Genomic DNA, 26,566 nt, shown 5'->3' with positions numbered 1-26,566 from the left:
GGCGTTGCGGGAAAAGGTCCGGGTGCGTTGCGGGAACATGCACGATTTTGTAATGCGTTTTGCACTCGCGTGAGAAAAATCGCGCATGTTTGGTACCCAAACCCGAACTTCTTCACAGAAGTTCGGGCTTGGGATCGGTGTTGTGTAGATGGTATTTTCCCTTATAACATGGTTATAAGGGAAAATAATAGCATTCTGAATACAGAATGCATAGTAAAATAGTGCTGGAAATAAAAAAATTAACTCACCTTAGTCCTCTTGATCGCGCAGCCCGGCTTCTCTTCTGTCTCCTTCTTTGCTGATTGCAGGAAAAGGACCTGTGGTGACGTCACTCCAGTCATCACATGGTCCATCACATGATCCATCACCATGGTAAAAGATCATGCGATTCAGTAGAATGCTAAAAATTGAATCTCCTTAGCAACACTGAGTGTTGTTACAGGGACACTTTACTTAAGTTTTCTAATGCATTTTATTAGGAAAGTATGTTCATTTTTATTACAAAGACATTTTCTCTCAGTCACACTTTCAAGGACATCTGTCAGCAGATCTGTAGCTATAATTTTTGTACTTCCCCTTTAAGAGCAGGGATATGGTGTGTTAACCAACATACGCTACTACTAATGTCCATTTGGACTAAATATCACCAGTTTTCCTGCACCTACCTATTTAACTAAGACTTAACTTTTAATTCCTATTGTTTAATATTACTGGTGTGAATAACTAATTGGTTTAAAACTTTCAGTGATCACTGGCCTTTATATGTCACATAGACCACCTTGTCAGGGCTGTCACCTGACTGTCACCCTAACCCCTGAAGACGCCGTGTAACGGCGAAACATGTCGGGGGGCAGCGTGAAGCTCTGATTTTTATGGCAGTAAATCACTGAGGCTTATTAGTATAAGGGAAATGAATTGCACAGTGCATATCTAATACACAGGCAGCGCGCAGCCTGGTGGCATAAGTGTGCATCAACCTTACTAACCCAGTCAGGTGACAGCCCTGACAAGGTGGTCTTTGTGACATATAAAGGCCAGTGATCACTGAAAGTTTTAAACCAATTAGTTATTCACACCAGTAATATTAAACAATAGGAATTAAAAGTTAAGTCTTAGTTAAGTAGGTAGGTGCAGGAAAACTGGTGATATTAAGTCTAAATGATCTGTAGCTATGACACTAGCTGACCTGTTACATGTGCACTTGGCAGCTGAAGGCATCTGTGTTGGTCCCATGTTCATATGTACCTGCATTACTGAGAAAAATTATGTTTTAATATATGAAAATGAGCCTCAAGGAGCAAAGGGGGCGTTGCTGTTACTCCTAGAGGCTCTGCTTTCTTCACAACTGCCAGGCCCTCTCCACTTTGATTGGCAGGGCCAGACAGTGACAATGTCATCACGTCATCAAAGAAATGTATTAAACATCTCTCTTGTGAGACCAGGACTGGCTGTCTGTTCACTGAAATATCAGATTACATCATCCCATTGAAGTTTATGGAGAAGGGAGGAGGCGGCAGAGAGCAGACAACTCAAGAGTGATTCAGCATCTAATAGAAAATATTCTCTATCACCCCTATTGCTTTATTTAAAATCTACAGTGCCATGCAAAAGTAATCATACCCCTTGAACTTTTCAGATTTTTATTTATTTAGAAAACCATGTATCATTTTATTTTCACTTCACACATACTTTGCTACTTTGTGTTGGTCTATCACATAAAATCCCAATTAAGTACATTTATGTTTGTAAGGCCTCGTTCACATCACAGTTTCTCCTTTCCGTTCTCCGGCTCCGTTGAGGAGCAGGAGAACGGAAAGGACGGATTCTGCAGATAACTTAGACCTAACTGAGCGTAATGGAGCCTAAAGACCCCATATACTTTAATGGGGCCCGTTCGGTTGTCCGCTCAGAACATGATTTTTGAGCGGAGACTAAAGTCCTGCAGTTATCTGCAGAATCCGTCCTTTTCGTTGTCCTGCTGCTCAACGGAGTGATGTGAACGAGGCCTTAGTGTGACGTGAAAAAATGTGGAAAAGTTCAAGTCGTATATCTCATGTATGGCAGCTTATTCTGAAAAGTTATCAGAAAATTTGGGTTCACTTTCCCACTCACTTTGAAAACAGGAGTTAATGGTGTAAACATGCTTTATTTATTTATTTATTTAAATAAGCCCCAAAACCCTAGTTTTGAATGTAGAATTCTCAAGTGCAGGGCTTGATAAATCCCCCCCAAAATGTTTGACTTTTCAGTTGAAATTTTTAAACTTTTGATATGGGGTTTTCCTCTGTTTACTTTATCTATGAAATGAAGCGTATATGGATCTGCTGTGTTAATTGAACAGATTTGGCTTGGGGCTACTCCTAAGGGTATTATTCAAGTGGCCCCCTGGTCTTCACCCTTTAACCCATGTACAGGGATGGATTTCGCTACAGGGGAACCACCAGGCTACTACCTTTTTGAAGTCTTCTCTGTTCAAGTGATGGCTGACCTACACAAGTCAAGAGACACTGGGACAAGGGATCAGGCACAACCTCAGTCAGGGACAGGCTGAGATCACGGCAGGCAGCTCAGGGTCCGTACGGGTTGCCAGGTAGCAAAGGGTCAAATCCAGGAGTCAGGCAGGAGTCAGTACACGGAAAAGGCACACAAACTAACGAAACAACTTTTTAGGAACCTAGCTTACTAGAACCTATTGATCAAGCATCCTCCCACAGGTGAGGAGGGTAGCTAGCAATAGGCTGAGGAAGAACCCGGTTCACGCTTGGAGGACACATCACTGCTGCGGCCAGTCATTGGTTGCAGTATATGTGACCCCTGTCTGTGCTGGAAATTGCCAAGCAGGGACTGGTGTGCAATTGACCAAAGGAGCCAGAAGTGAGCAGCAGGGAGCAGGTAAAGTCCAGCAGTGTGGCCGGGGATATGTTAAAAAGCTGGAGAACCTCTTTAAAATGACTTCTGAATTGCGAATTTGTGAATCTGAAATCAATTTCTTTTCAACTTTTATATCTGAAAACTGTCAATCAATGCAAAAAGTTAGTATTCAACAGAAAGAAGTCTATGCTGAGTGTGAATACTGAGGCCCTCATTAAAGTGTCATTCTTCAATGTTGTGGATATAAAAGGAAATATTGCTGCGTTGGCTTACTTTGCCATATGGTTATTGGGACATAACTATAAGAATGAGCGAGCACAGAGCAAGTTAATCCTTAAAGATTTATTTTGACCCATCCTTGACTCCCAGCAGGGTGTCTGCGCTAATCCCCATTCACATGTTCTTTTTAAAACTGGATGATTCTTTCACTCTGTGACTTCCTGTTACACAGGGTCTGATTATGACATGGATAATGTGTGTGCATATATATATATATATAGCCTGAAAATGGAAGCTAAAATGCGTAATATGTAATATTATCTTTTTTTTATATTTTGCTGTGTAATTCTGCATGCATACGTTGAATTTCGGCGCTATTGGGGCACATTCAAGTCTCCAGAGTCTCCAAAGTATTTCTCCAGTCATCAGAACAATGCCCAGTCTTAACATATGCCCCGGTGTAGAGATGATCAGGCACTCTGCAGGGTCCTCTCCATGTTTCCACTCCAATGGATGAGAGGATTCTCTTGACCCCCTCAACGGGGTGACTGAGGAGACGCCGCCAGTCCAAGCTCCCCCACAGCATGGGCATTGTGAGAGCGGGCTACTCTGCCATGCTCAGACAAGCAACACAAAAGCCACTCTTTTGTTTGGCCAAACAAAGACACAACAAGTGTGACACAATTGCAGAGTCTTATCAGAGAAAGGCCAGACTGTGTGGGGCAGCTTACCGCTTTGGTCTGGTAAAAAGAAGGGGGTTGGTTCATGTATTTTAGATAAGATGAATATAGTACATGAATGAGACACTGCTTTATTACTTTATTACGTACTGCTACTGTCAGGACATAATTAACTGTAGTTTGTTTACTTTGTAGTGTGCAATGCTGATCTGTGTGTATATATTTTACCCATTTAGGGCTCATTCAGATCACCAATGTTCACATTCGGGTCTGACTGAGCGATGAGCCATTATAGTCAGTAGGCCAATTCACATGTGCGATTTTCCACACAGACCCTTGCGGAGAAAAAAAAAAAGTGCAGCTAGGCCTGAATTTCATGCATTACTCAAAAACAGACAGAACACACACACACACACACACACACACCATGTGCGGTCCTTTTAAAAACTTGTCTGTGTTTCCTGGGTGGAACACAGATTAGTTTCAGATCGCTCATCTGAAAGAGCCCTTGCTCTTGTATATGGCACAATCACAGACGGTTCCTATCTCCCATAGAACTCACCATCTAATTTATTTTCAGGTCCTATGGTTTCCTCCTACACTGTAATAGTCCATGCTTAGCTTTTTAGAAGTTTTGTCCTAAGCCCTAGCTTGCAAAACGCTGCAGCCATATTTATAGGGACTCTGTCACCCGCGACCTCCCTATCAAACTGTTTGCACAGACACATAGCTGTGTTCACCTGATTAAAACGCTGATTTTCTTTAGTTGATCCGAGACCCCGTTCTCGAACTACAGTATGATACTTTTTCTTAATATGCGAATTAAGCCTCTGGTGCAATAAGGGTGTCACTATTGCTCTTGTGGCACCACAGCTATGTGTCTGTGCAAACATCTGGAGAGGGAGGTCACTGGTGACAGATTCGCTGTAAACATTATTGCTGTAGATTTTGTCTTCCAGTGTGACATGACCATCGTGTAGAACAGCTATGGTGTTGTAAGTGTCCAGCACTATAGACATCATGTAATGACATGCCACCCAATGCTGTGGAGTTGCAGATTTTTTGCAAGTAAGGGCACAGGACAGAAATTTTAATACACATGGTAAATATCATCAGTTTAATACAGGAGCATGGTTATATGTTTACCTAGGGTAGGCTATCAATAATTGGTCCCTGGGGTGGTCATGAGAACAAAAGAGCCATGGCACTTGTGAGTGAATCTGCCCTTTTTACTGCTGCAGTCAACACTGAAAATACAGAGGAAGTTATCTGTGGTCCAAAAAAACAGCTTGTATCTTTTACATGAAAAGGGGTTGTCCAAGATCAAAAGCAAATTAGTGACATGAAACACTTAAAAAAAAACTAAACAAAAAAACTTTTGAAAGCCCCCTGTTCCAGTGTTGTGGCCCCATCAACAGCGGATCGCAAGTGATGATGTCCTTTCCGTGGTCATGTGACTGCTACAGTGAAACACTGACCACTAAGCCTTTTTTAGTTCCCCCACACAGCAGTTATGCCCCCTTAGTGACCCTGCACAGAATTTATGCTCCCATAATATCCCCATGTAGTATTATGTCCCCAAAGTACCCACACACAGAATGTATGCCCCCATAGTGTCCCCACAGAATGTATGCCTCTATAGTGCCCCTACACAATTTATGCTTCTATAGAGCCCCCACGTAGTATTATGCCCCCAGAGTGCCCTTACGCAGAATTATACCCCCAAAATGACGTCACCAAATCGTGCCTTATGCTAGGGAGCAGTACTGCTGGTATCTGTCTTCAGGATGGGACATTTGGGAGATGGGATACAGACTGCTGCTAGGCCAGTGCTCAATGTGACCTAACAGGTTGAGTCTTAAGGCAGCCCTGGGCTTCTTTCTAGGTCCCCAGGGAGATGGCACGGCCTACCATAGCAGCACCAGGATGTCCAATGACAAGATTAAAGGGGAGGAGATGCCTTTAAATATGCCATTATCACTATTAACTGTGGCAATCAAAGGGTTCAATGGCAGAATTGTCACCCACTTTTTTTTAACTCCCAAATGGCAATGCAAATTTAAGTAATCCCAGTTCTGTGTGATTCTAGCATGCATTGTACATACATGTATGGTGTGCAGTAAGAAAAGTCAGTCATATACAAGGTTTTTTTCTGTTTTATTGTCTGAGTCACTTACATGACTTCCACTTTCCACCTCTGTCTGTATGGCCATACATTTCTTAAGCTCAGCATTTCCTCCTTGACCTTATGCATGGAATATTTCTGAATTGGGAGCGCTCCACATTCCCTGCAGCAAATTCAGAGCAGATCTCAGAATATTAAATGTCTCTGTTCAGCAGAAACCGGAAATAAAAGTCCCTCTCTGATAAAGTAGATAAAGGTGTGCCTTTCCCTTGTGTAGGTCGGTTTGATCCCTCATGATTTCGTTATTCCCAAGATGTCAGTGGTCATGTTTGAAGCTTCAGGTGGTGCGATAAAATGTGAAATTGCCTTTGCTTGTGACAACACTTAATTCTTACCTGCAGTGTGTGATGGACCTGGTGCACGTGGGACATTGCTTCTTCCAGGTCTCTTGTGCCTCGTGTGCTAATATCTTCTGTCACTGCTTTCTGCCAGACCCCTACATCGCTGGACCTGCAGAGTGCGGCATACTTGGCTGCGTCCTGCTGCTGGTTTCCGCCTTCTTCGGTCTCCCATCACCGTGCTCCTGCATGTTGACATCTGGTTTGACACAGGCCGAGGCTGGCTGCAGCTGTGATATGTCCTCTATGCCTCACTTCACTGGGTCATGTGATGGATGGGGGACACGTCACCGGCCACATGGCCCGTATTAAAACAGATGTTGACATGAGGAGACTGAAGTGCAGCAGTGGGCGAACCCAGTGGCAGGTAAGTATGCTTCCCTCTGCAAGTCTAACAACGGTGGTGGTGGGGTGGCAAAAAGGCCCCCTGTGACGAATACCGCACCTCGCTGCCTCCGGAAGTCAAATATGTAGGGCCAGCGAGATTACGGTATAGTCGCTGGTTACCAAGGCGTGACGTTACGCCGTCCCTGAGGAGCAGGTAAGGTCAGCTTGGTACAGTGTTCAGACTCCTCCTGTCCACATGGGCACAGAGAGGCAACAAGCTGAGGGAGCCTTTTCACTGCCCCTGTGAAACAGCACTTCCTCAGCCCAGGAAGACTGCCACCAGCTTCTCGTTTGATATAAGCTCGGTCAGCTAACTGGATTATATAGGGTGAGAAACCAACACGCAGTAGCGTATAACTATGCCGAAACATGGATGTGGGGTTTCGTGATCGAGATACCAGAACAGCACAAGATTAAATTTATATATTTAATTGCCTTAAGGGCTTACTAGACATAAAACTATACACACAAAGAATATATTCAGTGGTCTGAGGTTGCAAATACAGGTAGTAGGGTACAAATAGGGTTTAGCAGAACAAAAGTCAGTTTACCAGGTATAGGAGTCCTTTGGGTTGTGATGAGTTCTTAGCTGTAGTCACATGGGAGACAGTGCTGTCAGCAGTTTGCAGGTCCCTCTAAACACATGGCATGATGTAACTTCCCCTTCAGAGAAAAGACACACCCGCTTGCTGGCACAAGCCTTTTGACCTGTAGCTGGCCCCTCCCCTCCCGGCCTCTGGGAGGAGTCCACTCCCCCTCTTCTGGGGCTGGCAGCAAATGAGTCACAGAAATGATTAGGGCTCATAGCTCCAGACTAGAATGTCGCAGGAAGGTGGTTCTGGGACCAATGGATCCGCCTGGGTTCCGGCTACCAGTAGAGTCCAAGCATGTTACCGTTATTTGGTTTCTGTGGGGAGATATGTATATCTCCCCTGCTTGGCAACCCACCACCAAACTATGACCACGGGCCTGTTCATCGTGGCCACAGGGACACAAGTATGTATCTGGTTTATGCCTGTAATGGCTGGGCAATTCATAATTCCTTATGAATTGCCAGTTCCATGATGTCTGAAAATTTGATTGAAGTGGTGAATGGCTTAGATTCCCTGCAGAGAGGTTTTTTTCTGTTCTATTAGCTGGGTTCCTGGCTGGAGTAGGTGCTATGTGTAAGCAAGTGGCTTGTTTGAAGCCAGGACCCCCTGCGGTGCTTCTCCCTCTGCTATCAGACAGCAGATGGCTGGTGTAAGAACATGGCTGACATTAAATAATAATCCCTATTCCTGACACCCCCAAAGATGAATAACCCCTTCAAATGTTGATGACCTGTCCTCAGGATAGGTCATCGATATCAGATCAGTGGTGATCTGATTTCCCGGCACCTCCACCGATCAGCTGTTTTGGGCTCTGGAAACTGTACATTGGATGGAAGGGTCTGCCCATTATGTAGTTTTCGGCATACTGCAGATCATCTCTCTCCATCCCTTGTTTCTTTCCTTCTGTCCTTTTTTACTTTGTTTTTATTTTTATTTTTTCATGTTACCCAGCTTTCCAGAATGACTGAAAATCCGCCCACTTTTACAGTGAAAGGTGGAATTATCACTGCATAATGAGGCAGATTAGCTATTCAACTGTATGTACTATGACTGGAACTGTGTGTGTACTGCAGTTGGTGCTAGGTACAATGGCGCTGTTACCAAATTTGTTTTGTACTATTAGTAGCTAGGAGATGGTTTCCAACAAAGTGGCAGAATGCCAGCAGAGCCCATTATAGTGAATGGGATCATTTGGGCACTGGTAGTCTCCAATGCTGGAACAGATTACCATAATTTTAAACAGCGATGTGAACCTAGTCTAAACCCAGCCTCCTCCTAAACCTCCTGGCTCACGTGCACTAGCATCAGAGAGGGGAGAGTGAGGGAAGATATGGCTGCAGCCTAAGAGAAGAATACATTATTTTTTTAGTTTTATTTTTCATGGTCTGCAATTGTGGTATCTGACAAAACAAGAACAAGACAAATAAGGAGATTGTGTTACATTTTGTTGGTTGTTCTTTTTTCGTTTTCTCTGGATTCTGTGTTTTAATGGTCCTTTAAGGTGAGGAAGTGATTCACAGAGGAAGCTTTTAATAATAGCCAGGGTTCCTGTCTGTAAGGCAGCTCTAAAATAACAAGAGAAAATTATTAGTGATCATAACTATGAACGTGAGACTGAGTAAAAGCACAATATTCATACAGTACCAGGTACTCAAGAAAATGACTCTCCATGATGTGTTATGTCATATGTGGCTGAGAACCTCTGGAATCCTTCAGAAACATGCAGGTAAATGATAGTAGCGTGGTATTGATCCATTACATTGCTTCCAGTGCCAGGCTGTTTCTGACAGTGCCATAGTCTTTGAATGGACCAGTAGGGCGCATTATTGACTTCTGCTCCATTTAAGCTCCTCCAAGCCACAGTTTCATTGCCTGGAGGATGTCCATGTTCTGGCAATCAATGGCGAGACCCCCACCGACTTATTACTTATTATCTATCCAATGATTAATGCTGTATACTGTGATACCCCTTTAAAAGAGGACCTTTCACCGGTTCTGACATTACAATATCAATACCTGGCACCGTAGGGAAAGATGAGATGTCATCACGCTTGTTTTTTTTCTGATCTTCTGCTCCGTTGCGCTGCTGTGCCCTCCGTCTCTTTTGGCGCCCTGTATGCTAATAAATAGCATTGGTACAGAGAGGAGAAGACGGCAGTTTTTCTCAGGGGGCGTCTCCTCATCCCCAGCTGTGGGCCACAGCGGTGCAACAGAGCAGCAGATCAGAAAAAATGAGCACAATGATATCTCCTAAACATGCCCTACAGTGCGAGGCAGTGATATTGTAACGTCTGAATCGGTGAAAGGTCCTCTTTAAAGCCTGTATTACACCTGCGAGCGTTTGCATTAGCGCTCATCAGCGATCATCTTGCAGTGTAATACTGCTGCCAATTGCCCGATGAACTGGCATTGCTAATCATCGGGCAATCCAGAACTTTTGACATGTTAAAAAATAATCGTTTGCAGGTGGCAGATGGTGGTGTCTAATGATCTGCTGCCGGCAAACCTGTATACAGCATGGCACAGTGATCGCTCCTCCCCATGCTGAGGTGGAGATCGCTGCATGTAATAGCAGCGGTCTCCTCCACGAGCGAGCAGACTATTCCCGGGAAGGACAATATAACAAAACAATAACAAGGACAGGTGCACTCTGCAGTCTCACTAGAGCCTCAAACTGATTTTAAAATTGAGAGATTAGTCAACATGTCCTACGGTGTAGAACATGTCTAAGCCCGGACACCACGCCAAGGTTTCTCAAGTAGCCCGGGACCTAACACTCTCCTACCTGAGCCGTATGGGCGATACCAGGAGCCAGTGGGCAAATTACAGGAGCATAAGGCCGACTCACAAACAACTCACCAGTTACCTCCAGCATGTAGCCATGCTTCCAATGGGAGGAGGGAGGAGTCTGCGAGTCCCACTCAAGACTGGCTGATATGTCCCAGGCCTCACAGGTGCACCTAAATGTGGCCTGTAGATGGAAAACAGGCACATTTAAATTGGAGTTTATACACCTCCAGAAATCTATATATACAAACTAAGAAGACAGGTTGGCATTAGCAGGAGGTGCTCAAACCCACATGCAGTTGTGCATATATATACAGGGGAGCAAATCCTGCACTTGTGGCCCGTCGCTCATGGCAATCCCCAGCAAAATGCATACAGTGGAGGATGCCCGCTCTTCCCTCATGACAATCGCCTGTTAGATTGGACTGTGTAATACACCCTTTAGGCTAGTGTCACATATTGCAATTGTTTTAGCAAAAACAAACATTTGCTTGGATATCCCCAGTTATGTGATGTCTGGCTCTTTTTTTTTTATCCCTTATATTGCTGCATGCCTGTGTACAAGGATCCCAATCATAGGAATGCGGCTGTGAAAGCTACTCTGCCATGGTAGTGGCAGGGATCGAAAATAACTCTGACGTGATCAGTTATAATTGTGCTTTCACAAGGAGGAGACTCCCTTTTAATAATGTTTTCAACCATGGCATTCTGGGGCAGCTGATCAGACACAGGCCCCTTGGCCAGTCCAATGCTGCTGACTACCAGAAGTTTGTTCTTGCAGGCCAATGTATACATGGTCTAGCAGTACAGCAGGAAATACTGCATTACATTCAAAAATAATTATTAAACTTGATTAATAATTGACTAAACTTGACTAATTTCACAAAAAGTAATGTTTTCTTATTATTAGATATTATTTAATATCTGCTTGATTGCAGGAATGCAAAATCGGAAAAAATCCTGCAGTCCTCAATGTGTAACTTTGTGCTTAGCCTATCTTCACACAGGAAAAAATAAAGCTGTGTATTCCGCCGTGTAAAGGCGTTTTTACATGTTTATAAATGCCAAACTGCTTGCCATTGATTTCAATGGGAAATACACAAACTAGTGCCCATAGACACACATTTTTTAAAATAATGCTTCAGGCGTGGCATATCACTTTGAAATACAGCCTGCCTGATGTTATGATGGGCACTTTACATGTCCAGTTCAGATAAAATAATCATTTTATTATAAACCTGAAAACATTCAAAAAGGATAATACAGCCATTCTAACATGAACTTTCAAAGTAAGCGGCTCATTTATTAACCAGAAATATACCTATATTAGGCGTATTCTGGCTCAAACTGCAATCTGAGTCTTCTCCCCGCTCAGGCCAGGAAAAAAATATGTGGTTTTGGCGGGGAAGGGGATGGGCCGGCAGGCCAGTGTTATTCATCATTTTCTACGCCTGTTTTCGGTATTGTCTTACATGTAGAAGAGGAGCTGGTTATCCACCGCCAGTGCTGGTCTTAATAAATGTGCCTCTAAGTTCACCCCCTCCTCAGGTGTAAGACATCTATTTTGATGATGTATGCAGCCTTTATTGTGAAATTGAGTATAAATTGGGAATACTGTATTTAATGTATTTAATCTCTAAATATATACAAAATGAACTTAAAAGGGTAGCTCACCTTTTAAATGTTATGAAATATGGGAATCTGTCTCCGCTTACCTCCATATCCACATAATCACATTTTTGTGTGTGTGCTGTTCCGCTAAGTAAAACGCTCTTGGTCCTTTCCGAATTGTTGGCTGCATTATTGAGAAATGAATGATTGACAGCTATCTCTCCTGTCTCTTCTCAGCTGAACATGTCTGTGTTTTCTATGGGGAGAGTGGAAAACAAAAGAATCGGGCAAAAATATTAATTTCATCTGATCCTTGTCTCCCCCGACATCATCTGTTGAGGAATAGTCAGGAGCTCCCCACACACAGGTTCAGCCGACAAAAGACTAATGTGTATGGGCAGCTTAAACCTAGAAGTGAATGAATAACGTAGCAGGAGAGAACTTTGCCTCCACCGTTTGTCAGTCTGTGGCATTTTCTGCCTTGTAGATATCCTGCAAAGATCACAGGGGTTAATCTCCTGCTCTTCCATCATTGGCTGATGGTTGGCAGAGGTGTCGAGCTTAGCAAAGGGGGCTGAGTGGAACTATTATTTTGTCCTACCGCGAACAGAGCAGAGGGGGAGGCTCCTGCTCCAGCCAGTTGCCTTACAGCCAGGCACAGGACTAGGAGGAGGAGGAGTGGGGGTCGCATGGCTGAGCTCCTGGGAAACATAGGGAAGATTTCTTTATATATTTCTCTATTTTGATTGTGACCTCAGACAAGATTGAAGGATGCTGAGCTGAAATATTTTTTCTTTTTTTGGTTGTATATTTTCTGTGTTATTTAATGTTACTTTTAGAGCAGGAGTTTTCCAAGTTTTTTTTTTTTTACCTAACTCTTAGAGGGTGTGGTACCTGTTGAAATGCACACATGCTGCCTGCTACATTCTGGTGTCCTGCCCCCTTCGGCAGCCTTCCAGTTCCTGATCTATTTACTTCCAGACCGGGATGGGGTATGGATGGGTTCCTGTGCATCCTTGCAGCCAATGACCTTAGCGGTGACATGTCCCCAAGTGGCACGATATCCAGTAGTGATGTGCCTCTTGGGGACATGTCAACGTTGAGGTTAGTCATTGGCTGCAGCGGTGCTTGTGACCTTGTCTATGCCCTAGACGGGAGTAAACAGACGGGGACAGGAAGATTGCACAGCGGGGTGTAGGTGGTTATGAGTTTTTCAACCATTACCATATGCACTGGGGACTAGGTAAAAACACCCATTATACTGGAAAACCCCTTTAAGATTTGCTTTTGCTGCTTTAGCATATGATATAGTGACATCTCGCAGTCTCCAGCGCACCCTGCTTTCTATCTGCTCCAATACCTTTTCGATTATATGGGCACAGTAATGTTCATTCTCTTGAATCCTCCAGTGCACTATTATCTAAGCTTGCATTGTCTACTGCAATGAAGAATAAGCATTTTATTGTAAGTGATGTGAACCCATGCGAACATTGTATCAAATGAAATATTTATATACTGTTATACTGTAGCAGTTTAAGTGCAGATGTATAATGTGCGCTGCATATAAATGATAGCACAGCGAGCGCTGCGTTGTAGCACTGCAGACATGGTTATCAGTCTGACAAGTCAAACGCCTGTTCAGCCTCTTTTGTCACATTGTAACCACTTGAAGTGTCATGTTCAAGAACACAGCATCTATAAAGCAGATTAGCAATGGCTCCCTGGTGTATTGTTTGAGCTCTCTGTATCGTCAGGAAGGACTCTCCGACAGGCTGGATGCAGCACTCTCTCATTTATGCTCCGAGCAGTCACTTCATCAGCCACCTTCCTGCACTTCATATCCACTTGTGCTCGCCTGTCAGCTGTAGCTTTATGGTAATGATACTATTCTACTAATTGTCACACATAGGTATGGGTTTTTGTCATTTTTAACAGTTATTCTTCCCTGGAAAAGTCGCCGATGGGTGACAATTAATGTGGCTGCCTTCATAGTCGCCCACTTTTCTAAAATATCACTGGTTAGAGCTCACGTTATAACTCAGAGGTGACCAGGACATAGATTACATAAATATGGTGTCTAATACAGGGACTGCTCAGTTCTCAAGGACTAATGGGAGCGATCTTCATATGGCTGTTGGCTATCTCTCTGGGCCCCCATGTACACATACACGCTCGGAGAGAGCTGTTGCCACACTCGGGCAGTTGCTTGCCTTCTGGAGAAAAATGGGATAAAAAAAATTACATTTGCCTGATTCTTCTGTCCCCGATATGATCTGATGTAGGGGATTCTGGAGGCCTTCACACACATTATATTGTCCTGTCCCACTGAAAACTACTGGTTTGGCCAACTATACACTAATGTGTATGAGGGGCTTAAGAACATATCAGACACTTAAAAGGGCTTCCTGAGATTTTAATACTGATGACCTATCCTCAGTATCTGATCAGTGGGGATCTGACATCTAGGAACCCCCGCTGACCAATTGTTTGAGGAGGCACTAGTGCTGCAGCATTCTCTCAGCTTACACTGCTTCAGATTTGATAGCGGCTGTTCTTGGTATCACAGCTCAGCCCCATTCACTTCAATAGGTCTGAGCTTTACCTAGGCCATATGACCGATATACGTGTCGTCACTGGCGACTTCTGTGAGAGTATCTTCCTTCTCAAACAGCTGATCAGCGGGGGTCCCGGGTGTCGGACCCCTACTGAACAGATACTGATGATCTATCCAGACGGTAGCTCAGCAGCATGAATATCTCGGAAAATTCTTTTAATTATCAGATTGCTGTATTCATTAACCCCATAGTGACCACCCATACACCTTTTTACGGCGGTCACTAAGGGGCTGTACGGCGGCCCAGTCTAAGCGCTGCACGGGTCCCCTGTGCAGCGGCGAGCGGGGGCCTGGCTCTCACATGCGAGCCGCGGCCCTGCTCCAGCAGCCCGGACCGGCAGGAGTGCTGATCCAGGCTGTTTAACACTTTACATGCCGCTGGCAATGGTGCCCGCCGCATGTAAAGTGCTGACAGAGGGAGCAGAGTCCCTCTGTCTCTCAACGCCGCCCAGCAAATGCAATCGCGGGGTGCCGATATGTGTGAAGGCTGGCTGGGATCTCGTGTAGGCCCCAGACCAGCTTTGAGTAATTTCCAGCAGGCTGCGCCTCTCTGGCACAGCCTGTTGGTCAATGTCAGAATGGCACTAACATTAAAATGCAATGCCCTATAGACATAATGCATTGTTTTTTTAAATCAATCAAAAAGCTGTCTGTTATAGCCTCCTTGTGGGACTATTAAGTGGTTAAAAAAAAAGTAAAAAAAAAAAAAAAAACATTTATTAAATAAAAAAATCATGCTTTTCTTTCCATGGAAAATACGCTTTTCCATTAAAAAAAATTGTAAAAAATCTCCCACATACAGTCGTGGCCAAATGTTTTGAGAATTACATAAATATTGGAAATTGGAAAAGTTGGTGCTTAAGTTTTTATAATAGCAATTTGCATATACTCCAGAATGTTATGAAGAGTGATCAGATGAATTGCATAGTCCTTCTTTGCCATGAAAATTAACTTAATCCCAAAAAAACCTTTCCACTGCATTTCATTGCTGTCATTAAAGGACCTGCTGAGATCATTCAGTAATCGTCTTGTTAACTCAGGTGAGAATGTTGACGAGCACAAGGCTGGAGATCATTATGTCAGGCTGATTGGGTTAAAATGGCAGACTTGACATGTTAAAAGGAGGGTGATGCTTGAAATCATTGTTCTTCCATTGTTAACCATGGTGACCTGCAAAGAAACGTGTGCAGCCATCATTGCGTTGCATAAAAATGGCTTCACAGGCAAGGATATTGTGGCTACTAAGTTTGCACCTCAATCAACAATTTATAGGATCATCAAGAACTTCAAGGAAAGAGGTTCAATTCTTGTTAAGAAGGCTTCAGGGCGTCCAAGAAAGTCCAGCAAGCGCCAGGATAGTCTCCTAAAGAGGATTCAGCTGCGGGATCGGAGTGCCACCAGTGCAGAGCTTGCTCAGGAATGGCAGCAGGCAGGTGTGAACGCATCTGCACGCACAGTGAGGCGAAGACTTTTGGAAGATGGCCTGGTGTCAAGAAGGGCAGCAAAGAAGCCACTTCTCTCCAAAAAAAACATCAGGGACAGATTGATCTTCTGCAGAAAGTATGGTGAATGGACTGCTGAGGACTGGGGCAAAGTCATATTCTCCGATGAAGCCTCTTTCCGATTGTTTGGGGCATCTGGAAAAAGGCTTGTCCGGAGAAGAAAAGGTGAGCGCTACCATCAGTCCTGTGTCATGCCAAGAGTAAAGCATCCTGAGACCATTCATGTGTGGGGTTGCTTCTCATCCAAGGGAGTGGGCTCACTCACAATTTTGCCCAAAAACACAGCCATGAATAATGAATGGTACCAAAACACCCCCCAACAGCAACTTCTTCCAACAATCCAACAACAGTTTGGTGAAGAACAATGCATTTTCCAGCACGATGGAGCACCGTGCCATAAGGAAAAAGTGATAACTAAGTGGCTCGGGGACCAAAACGTTGACATTTTGGGTCCATGGCCTGGAAACTCCCCAGATCTTAATCCCATTGAGAACTTGTGGTCAATCCTCAAGAGGCGGGTGGACAAACAAAAACCCACTAATTCTGACAAACTCCAAGAAGTGATTATGAAAGAATGGGTTGCTATCAGTCAGGAATTGGCCCAGAAGTTGATTGAGAGCATGCCCAGTCGAATTGCAGAGGTCCTGAAAAAGAAGGGCCAACACTGCAAATACTGACTCTTTGCATAAATGTCATGTAATTGTCGATAAAAGCCTTTGAAACATATGAAGTGCGTGTAATTATATTTCACTACATCACAGAAACAACTGAAACAAAGATCTAAAAGCAGTTTAGCAGCAAACTTTGTGAAAACTAATATTTGTGTCATTCTCAAAACTTTTGGCCACGACTGTACATTTGGTATTGCTGCATAAATATCACGTAAATTATCCCCTATGGTGAACGCTGTAAAAAAATTCATAAAAAAAAAGACAGAATTGCTAATTTATTCTTAGTTGCCACCGAAAAAACAAGCGATCAAAAAGCGCCATTTACTACAAAATGATGCCAATAAAAAGTCTTTCTGCAAAATTCAATCCCTCTCACAACTCCATAGAAAGAAAAAGAAAAAAGTTATTGGTTTTGGGAAGCGGCAATGCAAAAATATTTTTTCTTAAAAAAAAAAAAAAGGGGGGGGGGGTCCCTGCACAATCGGACACTGTCAGCACTGATTGGATAGCGTCAGACTGTCCAGGGACACACCTCCAACAGGTAACACCCAGATAGACCTTTACTGAACGGCGCAGGCGCTGTGAGTGAAGGGCGCTCCCCGGCTGCCAGCTTCCTCACTGCTCCTGCGCCGAATGAACGGCGCGAGATTTACACTGCAGACAGGCCGGAGGTAGGAGACCAACGGTGCCTGGCCCTGTAAATCTAGTGTAGCAGGGCGTGGCCAGAGGTGGGAGAACGGAGGCTCTAGGAGCAGGGGTAACCCCCTTGCCCCCCCCCCCCCCCCCCCCCCCCCCCCCCCCCCCCCCCGCACCTAGAGACTAATTTGCATATTTACCCATTTTTCAGGTGACAGAAACTCTTTAAGGACAGCCAGGTGCTGCCAAAACCCGGACCGGAGTTTAAGTGCCGGTATTTGACCTCACCTGGCTGGAAACCAGCCCAGCCGCACATGTTGGGAGGAAAATACATGCCTTCCCAGACAAAACCCCTCACTGTGTCACAATGGGGAATGCAAGTAGTTACTAAAACATACATGTCAGTAGAGGTGGCAGGTCCTCTTTAACTAGAAGAAATACTGAACAGTAGGGAGACTTTACATCCTTACTTACTGCAGTTGCCCCTTTGCCAACAGATGCCCTCAGGTTCTGGTCATATGTGGTACAAAGTGCTGAACACTATTGTCAGTCCCCCGTTCTGCATTTTTTTCTTTCAAATTCTTGGACTCTGTGGTATGATCTGTGGTGATTTATAACCATAAGTGAATGTTCAGACCTGACACATGAGGACGATAAGATGATAGCAGTGATAGTTGTGCTGTCACTGAATGACCTGAAGGATGATGTATTACCGCACTGGAGGAATGCCGATAAGCTGTGTATATACTCCCTATCGGGTGGACCAGTGCGGAGGTTCACAGTTGTGGGTGGCAGTGGCCAAAAATGAAATTCATTAGATTTACTGCAGCTTTGACCCCCAGCTGAGGTGAAGAATGCCTTCCTGTATTAATGGAAGATCCACACGAGTCACATTTGTAGACCAGGACCTGTTATACTGGAGAGGGAGTAACAAGGGACACTTCTCAGGCCTCATGCACACCATCGTATTTTTAGTCCGCGTCTGATCCACATTTTTTGTGGTTCATTCTTGGACCCGTTCATTTCTATGGGTCTGCAAAAAGTGCGAACAGCACACGGATGTCTGCAAATTATAGAACATGTCCGGTTGTCCGTCTTGCAGACAAGAATAGGCATTTCTACTATTGGGCCCTCGAGAAATGCACACGCCAGTATCAGTATGTTGCAGACCCTTGGTTGGGTTGTGTACGTGAGACTTTAGAGATAGAAGGATTGCGCAGTAGATGTGTAGATACAGGGGTAGCACAGCTAATGGACATTTGATGATTCTCGTTACATTATCTGCAGCTTTATGTAGGACTGGTGTCAAACCTACTGCCATATATTGGACATTGATAGCACAAGATATACTGTAATGTCTGATATAGGAGGGTCTCTACAACCTGTACCTATGTCGAGAAGTATGGTGATATGTCCTCTGTTCGACTTAGCAATGCATCCTTCAGCTGCCACATATAGGGGGAGATGTAATGGAGGACGGGCCGTGCAAGAGTATGGCTTTCTCCATTCACTTCTATGAGGACTATGGCAATGGACGGCCAGCTGTGCCTGCCTGTTTCCATAACTCCCACAGAACTGATCTGGGAGAGGTGCGCACATGCATGCCCAGCCCTTCGTTCATTATTTGCATCACCAGGTGGGTCTAGAGTCCCCTACTGGAGATAGGTGCAGTTCCCTTATCCTCTGGATATGCCATATGTTTCTAAGCTGGGAATACCACTTTAACTCATATGACTGCCATACAGGGGCAGACTGGCCATAGGCCCCACAGGGAAATTTCCCGGAGGGCCGATGCCCAGGGGGCCACCCAAGCCCTTCTCTCTGCCACTGGTTAGGTACATAATCAGCTTTCAGTGGTAATTAACGCTGCGAGAATCAGGTACTCATGTACCCGGCCAGCGACCACACATGCCCTTCGGAATTCAATTGCTTTGACCCGCATCTCACCCCCTAAGCCCCCTGCTCCATATCCTAGAGACAACTGAAGGAGGAGGATTGTAAATGGCTGCTATTAATGGCCACCACAGAGGGACCGCCTTTGGGGTAATATATTGTACTGCGCTGTGGTATATGGTTCTAATGTGAAGGGATTTCGCGTTATGGTTTCGTTGGCCTCGCCTACGCGTATTGCCTCACCTTCTGTCAATTTGGACCTGCATACATGGGACACTTTTATTTATTTATTTTTTTTTTTTGTCAAGGCCACTTTAATTTCCCAGTCCGCCCCTGCTACAGTACCACAGCACACAAAGTTTGCCGCCACAATCTGTTAAATAACAATTTCAGGACTGCTATCCCTGTATGTCAGAAAGTATAGAGGGGTTGTCTGCTTTCTACAATGACATCAGCGATCTGCTGTAATTCTCCTGCAGCGCCCCCACAGGGGAAATGAGGCATTGTAAAGTTCCTGGGAAAATCACGATGCTGTCTGTCTATGTAGTACATGTGCGTGCCAGGACCCCCTGAGCAAGAAGCGCTTTTTTGTAGCCCTTTCCAGTCTACCTAATAGGTTAGGGTCCTGAAAGGGGATCGCCCCTTAATAACTGAATTTGGTAGTTTCCCACCCCTTAACGCTGAAAATTTCCAATAAACTAAACATCTTATTAACATTATGAATGCAGCTCTTCCCTTTTTCTGGCTCTTGTGTTCTGTACAGCACATGCATGTAGAAGCAGACATCTCCATTGTAAGTAGACATGCTTTGAATGGTGGATTACAGTAGGTTGCACTATATGAAAGCCAGGCTTTCTATGTGCCCACGTTTAGAGGTCAGGAATAACTCTTTTGGGTCCTGCTAGTATTTTGCTAGAATTCTGATTATTGTTGTCAATATGAATGTCTCTAGTGGTTGCCTGCTGTCCCGGCTCCTCTGATTAATGCTCTGTGTCAATTATTTACAGATCCAGCCTTGCTGTGGAAGTTCCCGGAGGACTTCTCGGACCAGGTTGGTAACATCACAAGTAGGTCTGATGGTGAGCGCTGCTGGATGTAATGATGTGTGCACACCTCAGCTTCCCGGGAAGATCTCTGGTTCATTGTGTGCAGCTCACAATTGCCTTTATATTTGGCAGTGTCAGATCTACCTTGCATGCACTGAAGCTGTAATGACGTGATTTACCCTCTCTGAGGTGAATCGATGAAAAATGTACAAAGCACAATAGTTTGTCCTGAACTTTAGCTTCAATATACAATTCTTGAAGAATACTTTCAGTTTGAAGGTTCAGAAGTTGAGAAGCAAAAAACAATCTTAAAAATTACATAAGAAGGCACATGTCCATGCAGTTCAACCAAGGCCTTATGCACAGGGCAAGATCTCATCTTCGAGTCTGCAATAAAAGAATCCATGAGAAGCAGAGCACACAGATCTATTCTGAAAACAGATACGGTATGTGCAAAGTCCCCTAGAAATCAATATATTCACCACAACATACATGAGCGTTATAGGTGCGCATGGAACAGAGCCCGCTCCATACACTGCTATACCAGTTAATGTAATTAGTGTCACCACCTCTGAAACTAGTCAAACTATTAATATAAATGAAAATATTATTTATCCCGCCTAATGAATCCTGTAAAAAAAATCCCAATGGCAGAATTGCGATGTTGTGGTCACCTCATCTCCCAGAAAAAATTTATAAAAATTTATCAAAACTAGTGTTGAGCGAACTTCTGTTTTTAAGTTCGGCTTCCGGTTAGTGGAGGATCCCGATATGGATTCCCGAATTCCGTTGTGGTCCGTGGTAGCGTAATCAATAATGGCCGATTATTGATTCTGCTACCACGGACCACAACGGAATTCGGAATCCATATCGGGATCCTCCGCTAACCGGAAGCCGAACTTTAGACGCCGAACTTAAAACAGAAGTTCGCTGAACACTAATCAAAACAAAAAAAAAAAAAAACTACAGCTTGCCCTGCAAAAAAGCCCCCACATAGCAACAGAAAAAATGTCAAGACAAAATATGGTAAAACAAAGCATTTAAAAAAGTTTTAGATTTTTTAATTGTTGTAAAACATCCCAAAAATTATTAAAATGTGGTTTCACCATAATCTAACTGATCCATGAGTCATGTATTGTAATGACCATGAAAATGAAACCCAAAAGATGGAATTGAGTTTTTGTTTTATTTCACTCACCAAATATTTTTTTTACAGTTTTACAATACATTTTATGGAGCATTAAATAGTTCCATTAAGAAATGCAAATCGTCCCACAAAAAACAAGCCCTCCTACAGCCATGTCAGCAAACAGTATAAAAGTTATAGCTCTTAGTATGAGGAAATAGCTAAAGCGTTGCTGGAAAAATTGGATTGCGCCTGAAAGGGTTAAAACAATCTAAGGACTTTCATAAATCAGCAGCATGTATTCTGCAGTCCGCTGGTTTCATACCACACTCTATAAACCTAGTGATGGGATAAAGTTGTTTTCTGCAGAGGAGATATTTTTTAAAGGGAGCAGAATGGTTAAAGGTGTTGTGCCCTATCCCCTATCCAACAAGACAGTGTATAAGCTCCTGATCACTGGGACCCCCAGCAATTACGAGAACTGGGGCAGCAAGTACGGCCGATCTGCCCCATGAGAACTTCTGGACTCCCATTCTCCTAATCGCTTTGGGTTCCTAGCGGTCTGACCCCCAGTGAGCCTCTGCCCTGTGGATAGGGGATGACTTCTATTAGTAGTGCAACCCCTTTAAAAATATAAAAGAGACTTTATTCACCTCACTAATTCCCTGCTGTTTCGTTCCTAACTACTCTCCACCTCCTGCCTCCAGGCCTAACATTCAGGAAATAGCTGGAGATGCCTACTCAGATGCAGCAGCTCACCACTGCAGCCACTGGGGGCATTGACAGCGATTTCCTGTGTGTAAAGGTAAGAGCAGGAAGTGGAGATCGACAGAGACCAGAGCTGCACTGGAACAGGTCTACTTCGGGGTAGTGTACCTCTTGTAGAAGCATGTCTAGCAGTCAGCGATCTCTTAACAACACACTTTAAGACACGTTGCCCAGTTGACAGACTTTGAGAGGGTGCGCATCATTGGATTGAGAAAAGCAGGGTTGTGGTTTTGATGAATTGCCCACTATGCATGCTGTTCTGACCTAGCTCCTAGGAGGTGTTAGGAGCAGTGGTTACGTGAGGGCAAACACAGGGCGGACAGGCTCCGGACGGCCCAGACAGACCACCAGTAGAGAGGATCATTTGACCTGCCGATAAGCATGAGCAGCTCCTACAGTTTCATTGTTCAATATTCAGACACAGGTGGAACCTTCATTACACACCCCTGTCTCTAACCGGATCATTTTCAGATTATTATCCGAAGGAAATTTTCAGTCACGGTGTCCGTTCTGTCTCCTGACATTGACAGCCAGCCACCATCATCTTTGTTTGCAGTGATGTCATGAATGAATAAGCTGGACTGCTACGATCTGGAACCGTATCATCTTTAGTGATGAATCCAGGTTCTGTTTGGGATCCGACGACAGTTGGGTTATAGTATAGAGGCCTGCTTTGTGTGGAGCGACACGCTGTCCCAACTGCTGGTATGAAGATCTGAGGATCCAACGCACAAGACAAACGGTCACCCCTAGTAGTGATATGTGAGGGACACTAACAGCTCGGCCATATGTGCAGGACATCCTGTGGCCACATGTGTTGCCTTTCATGGCTTCCAGCTGGTATTTTCCAGCAGAATAATGCTCACCAACACACAACAAGGGTTTCCCAGGAATGTCTTCGCCAGATTACAACACTTTCTTGGGCGCCCGGTCTCCAGATTTATCACCAATTGAGCATTTTTAGGACCGGCTGCTTCGCCAGCTTCAGCAGCCTACAAGTGTGCAGGATCTACAGGCAATATCTGTGGGCAAATATGCTGCGGTATGCCATACAGAACCTGTATGCCTCCATGTCAACCGTATCTCACCACCGTAGGCTAGAGGTGGGCCAACAGGGTCCTGGAGCCTCCTTTTAATTGTACAGTTTTCCCAAATAAACGTCTCATTTTGCTCTAATATTATAATCACTTACATATATCATCATTCCATTCTAGCTCCTTCTTGGTGCGTTATTTTTTTGTTAATTTGTGTAAGTGACAGGAATAAATAGGAGAAGCCCAAGGACTTGGGGATTCTCCTGGCCATCCTACTTTTGGATCACTAAATCAGTGTCATATTTTTATTCTTTTTTCATGCTAACCTACATGATAACTTTAAACCGGAAATAACTACATTTAGAAAACTTGTATAATGCTCAACTTTATTTCCTTTCGAATTTAGTGTGACTGGTTTTTATTTTCCGTAGGTTGTCAGGAGTTAATATGTAAAAAGAAAACTGAAAACTAAAAACTTATTTTGACAGAGCAGTTGAATAGGAGACAGTATACATGTCTCCTAATTGTTGATAATTGGGTCATGTACATAGGGTTCTATCTCATCAATATGGATGAGAACAAGTCCTTCCCTGGAGCTGTGGTCCTTGGATTGTGGACTGAATTTATTGTATTACCAATTAAGAGCTTAGATTTTAAGTGTATAGGAGATAGGAGTTCTAGTCTGTGGCGTAGTCCATTTACAGTACCTCTCCCAGACTCCTGAAGTTCCTGGCTGTACCTCTGAGCGCTGGGTCTGTACTCTGTCTAGTTCCCCTGCTTTGTCGGGTACGGCACGTGTGACATGTGAATGGGACATAGAGTTCGTAACCACTTAATCTGGGGTTAATGGCTACGTCTGCATTGGTCTTTTAAGGGATAATCTCGTTTCAAAATTTCCATCTTTATTTCTTACTGCCAAGCTGTTTTGGTTCTAGAGGTGATTACATTTTAAGGCAGGTTGTTGCATTTTTAGTAGTCGCTATAAACCAGTGTACACCACCAAAACGTGTACTTTCCTCAGAAATATTTAGGTTTTACTGTTTTCTTAGTTTACTGTGCGCATAAGTCACATTTTGCCTGTGCTCGAAATAAAAAAAACGAGAAGAAAAAATTTGTATCAAGGAGCTGGTCATATGGCTGTCTATTGCTTGTCATGATGGAATCCGCTCTGGATAATATATATAACCCGTTATAAAGCATTCACGCTTGTTGTGCGGAAGGGGTTAAAAGTGCATGTCGGAGATTATGATGAAGGAGCAGCTCTCCTTTACCGGGAGGGTATTTTGAAAATCAAACCAGCATATGGCACCAGCCAAGACTCCCCCCACTTAGCTGCCTCTTTCGTCTGCCAAAGCCCCTTTGTCTGAGCCCCATTGTTACCGGGACTTATTGACAGTTGTAGAACGTAGCTGAAGACACGAGGGACACCCACCACCCCGGGGAGAGGCACAAGCATGGATTATGGAAATATGAATTGATCTTTAGAAGAAGGGCCCTTCCTCTGTTCTGCAGGAAATACAATGAAGAGGGGGAGAAGGGGCTGCGGCGAGATGTGAGCACCGAGAATGGGGCTGGGAGCTCACCCTTCCCAGCTGTTGTAAAAATAAAAAAGGAAAATGTAGCATTTGTACATCACAAGGAGCCGTGAAAAGGCAGAGGATAATGAAGCGACTTGTTAGACATATTTTGGAATAATGTATGCGCCAGTGTTTAATCCCCTTCTATCCAGACTCTCTTTTAATAATGCAGAGGATGTTGCCAGCAGGTTTCAAAGATAAATTCTGTCATTTTGACTGGTGTGAAAGGAGTTTGTGTGTGGGTAGTGAGATATTTCTATTTATCTGCCTGTTTGTGTGAGGGTAGTGGGCACAGGGTTCCTCCCTGCGTATGCCGCCTAATTATTATTTTTCAGGGCTTCTTCTTTGACAGCTGTTATTACGTTTTTTTTTGCAGTTATTTTTTACTGCTCTGCCATCGCTGCTATAACCATTGTGTGCCACCCCTCCGCTAATTGCCAGCATTGATAGTCTGTTACCACAGTGTACATGACAACATTAGACGAGCTGCACTCTAATGGAGGGGAATAGAAGATGCCAGGAGATGGTTGTGGCCCAAGTTCCATTCAGCCAAGTCTTGTGGAGCCGACTCAGTACATGACGACTGACGCCAGACTGCTGCTTGTAGATCAGCGCAATATAGGCCTTCATCTGCTTATTATAACACCCACCACAGTAATGTTTACTGGCCACCTTCCATTATTATGTTCACTTATCACCTGAGGAGTGAGAAAAAAAAACAGAATTCACACAGGACTATTCCTATTTTCTGGATCCTTTGTGGTCACAGCCGTGTGCATGAGGCCTTGGTCATCACTTACCTACTAATGATCTTCTGAATTGCCCTATTTCTTTGAATATCCCTTCTACTTATTTGTTAGGTTTTTATATCTGTTCTGCCTTTTCAATGAATATATCTATAGGTACAGAGGTGCTTGTCTCTTTTGGATGGTTTGAATGTATGAGGTAGTGCAGTTTGAAGCAGGCCGTTTTGGGTACACCACATAGAAATGTGAATGTAATTATGTTTCTTAGTTTTATAGTGTTGAGGAATGTTGTATGAAGTCTTGTTTTTTGTATACTGCGCTCTGTATAGCAATGTGATGCATGCAGAGCTCCACATCACCACCTGCTGGCAGGCCACAGGTTTTCTGCTCATTTTCCCTCCACCCTATGACTGACACTAAATGGATGATTTGGATAGTAAGGAGCCTCTGATTACAGGCATATTTTATAGGTACTAATATGCCTCCCTCCCCATATTATCGCTTCTTTTTGTACAGTTGGTCTTTAGTCTATGGCCCTGATTTATCATACCTTCACTCCAGAATTCTAGCATGAAAAAGTCGCAAAATAGGGCTTTTGCGACTTTTTTGCACTCGCTTGCGCATAATTTATGCGATTGCGCAAACATTTCTGACTTTTTACACTCGCGCAAAATTTTGCGACTTTTTGCATGTGTACACCACTCCAGTTTTGTAATATGGGTGGAAAGTGGGTGTGGTTAGGTATGTTAATGAGTTTCACTCCAGATTTATCATTGAGTCGAATAGAAGTCGCGCTCTCACTCCAGGCGGAGGGTGGAGTAGGAAAACTGGAGGAGCTTCTCTAGACAGAAGTGTTAGGTTTAAGGACAAGGACAAGCCAAATTTATCAAACAACCTGCGACATTTGATAAATGTGGCACAAAGTATTCCAACACAAAACTGACTTCAAATATTTTCCTAATGATAAATTCCCCCCTATGTTTGTTGTAGTTGTAATGGCGCTAATTATAAATGGTGACCTCTTATGGCAAGTGCACTTTAAAGCAACATGTGTTAGCAATTTTATGTTGGTGATCTGGTGACGGTTTCGTTACATATTCTTTCACCGATCTATCTCATAAAAATCTAAGGGGGTCATTTACTATCAGATATACGCCAGGCTGGGTGGGGAAGGCCAGCCTGTCTCATTCATCATTTTCTACGCTTGTTTTAGTGGTTACTCAGCCTTTGAGTAAAAAATATAAAAACAGCAGTATACAGTATATAATAACAGAAAGATTCC

The 26,566-nt window shown here is 43.9% G+C and overlaps 1 protein-coding gene across 6 annotated transcripts in view; it reads left to right on the top strand.

Annotated features, from left to right (window-relative positions):
* The window catches only part of DENND1B (DENN domain containing 1B), a 197,947-nt gene that overhangs the window by 41,171 nt on the left and 130,210 nt on the right, over positions 1-26,566 (top strand). For 5 of the 6 annotated variants that reach the window (XM_040406712.1, XM_040406709.1, XM_040406711.1 and 2 more), the window contains exon 3: positions 19,995-20,038. In XM_040406712.1, the coding sequence (XP_040262646.1) occupies positions 19,995-20,038 (44 nt within the window). Of the gene's footprint in view, positions 1-19,994; positions 20,055-26,566 lie in introns of all 6 variants that reach the window. The other variant, XM_040406710.1, reaches the window with a different exon arrangement.

Source organism: Bufo bufo, chromosome 9, assembly GCF_905171765.1.
Source record: "Bufo bufo chromosome 9, aBufBuf1.1, whole genome shotgun sequence".
NCBI lineage: Eukaryota > Metazoa > Chordata > Amphibia > Anura > Bufonidae > Bufo > Bufo bufo.
The sequence above is the reverse complement of the archived record's forward strand: the minus strand, read 5'-3'. Positions and strand labels throughout refer to the sequence as shown.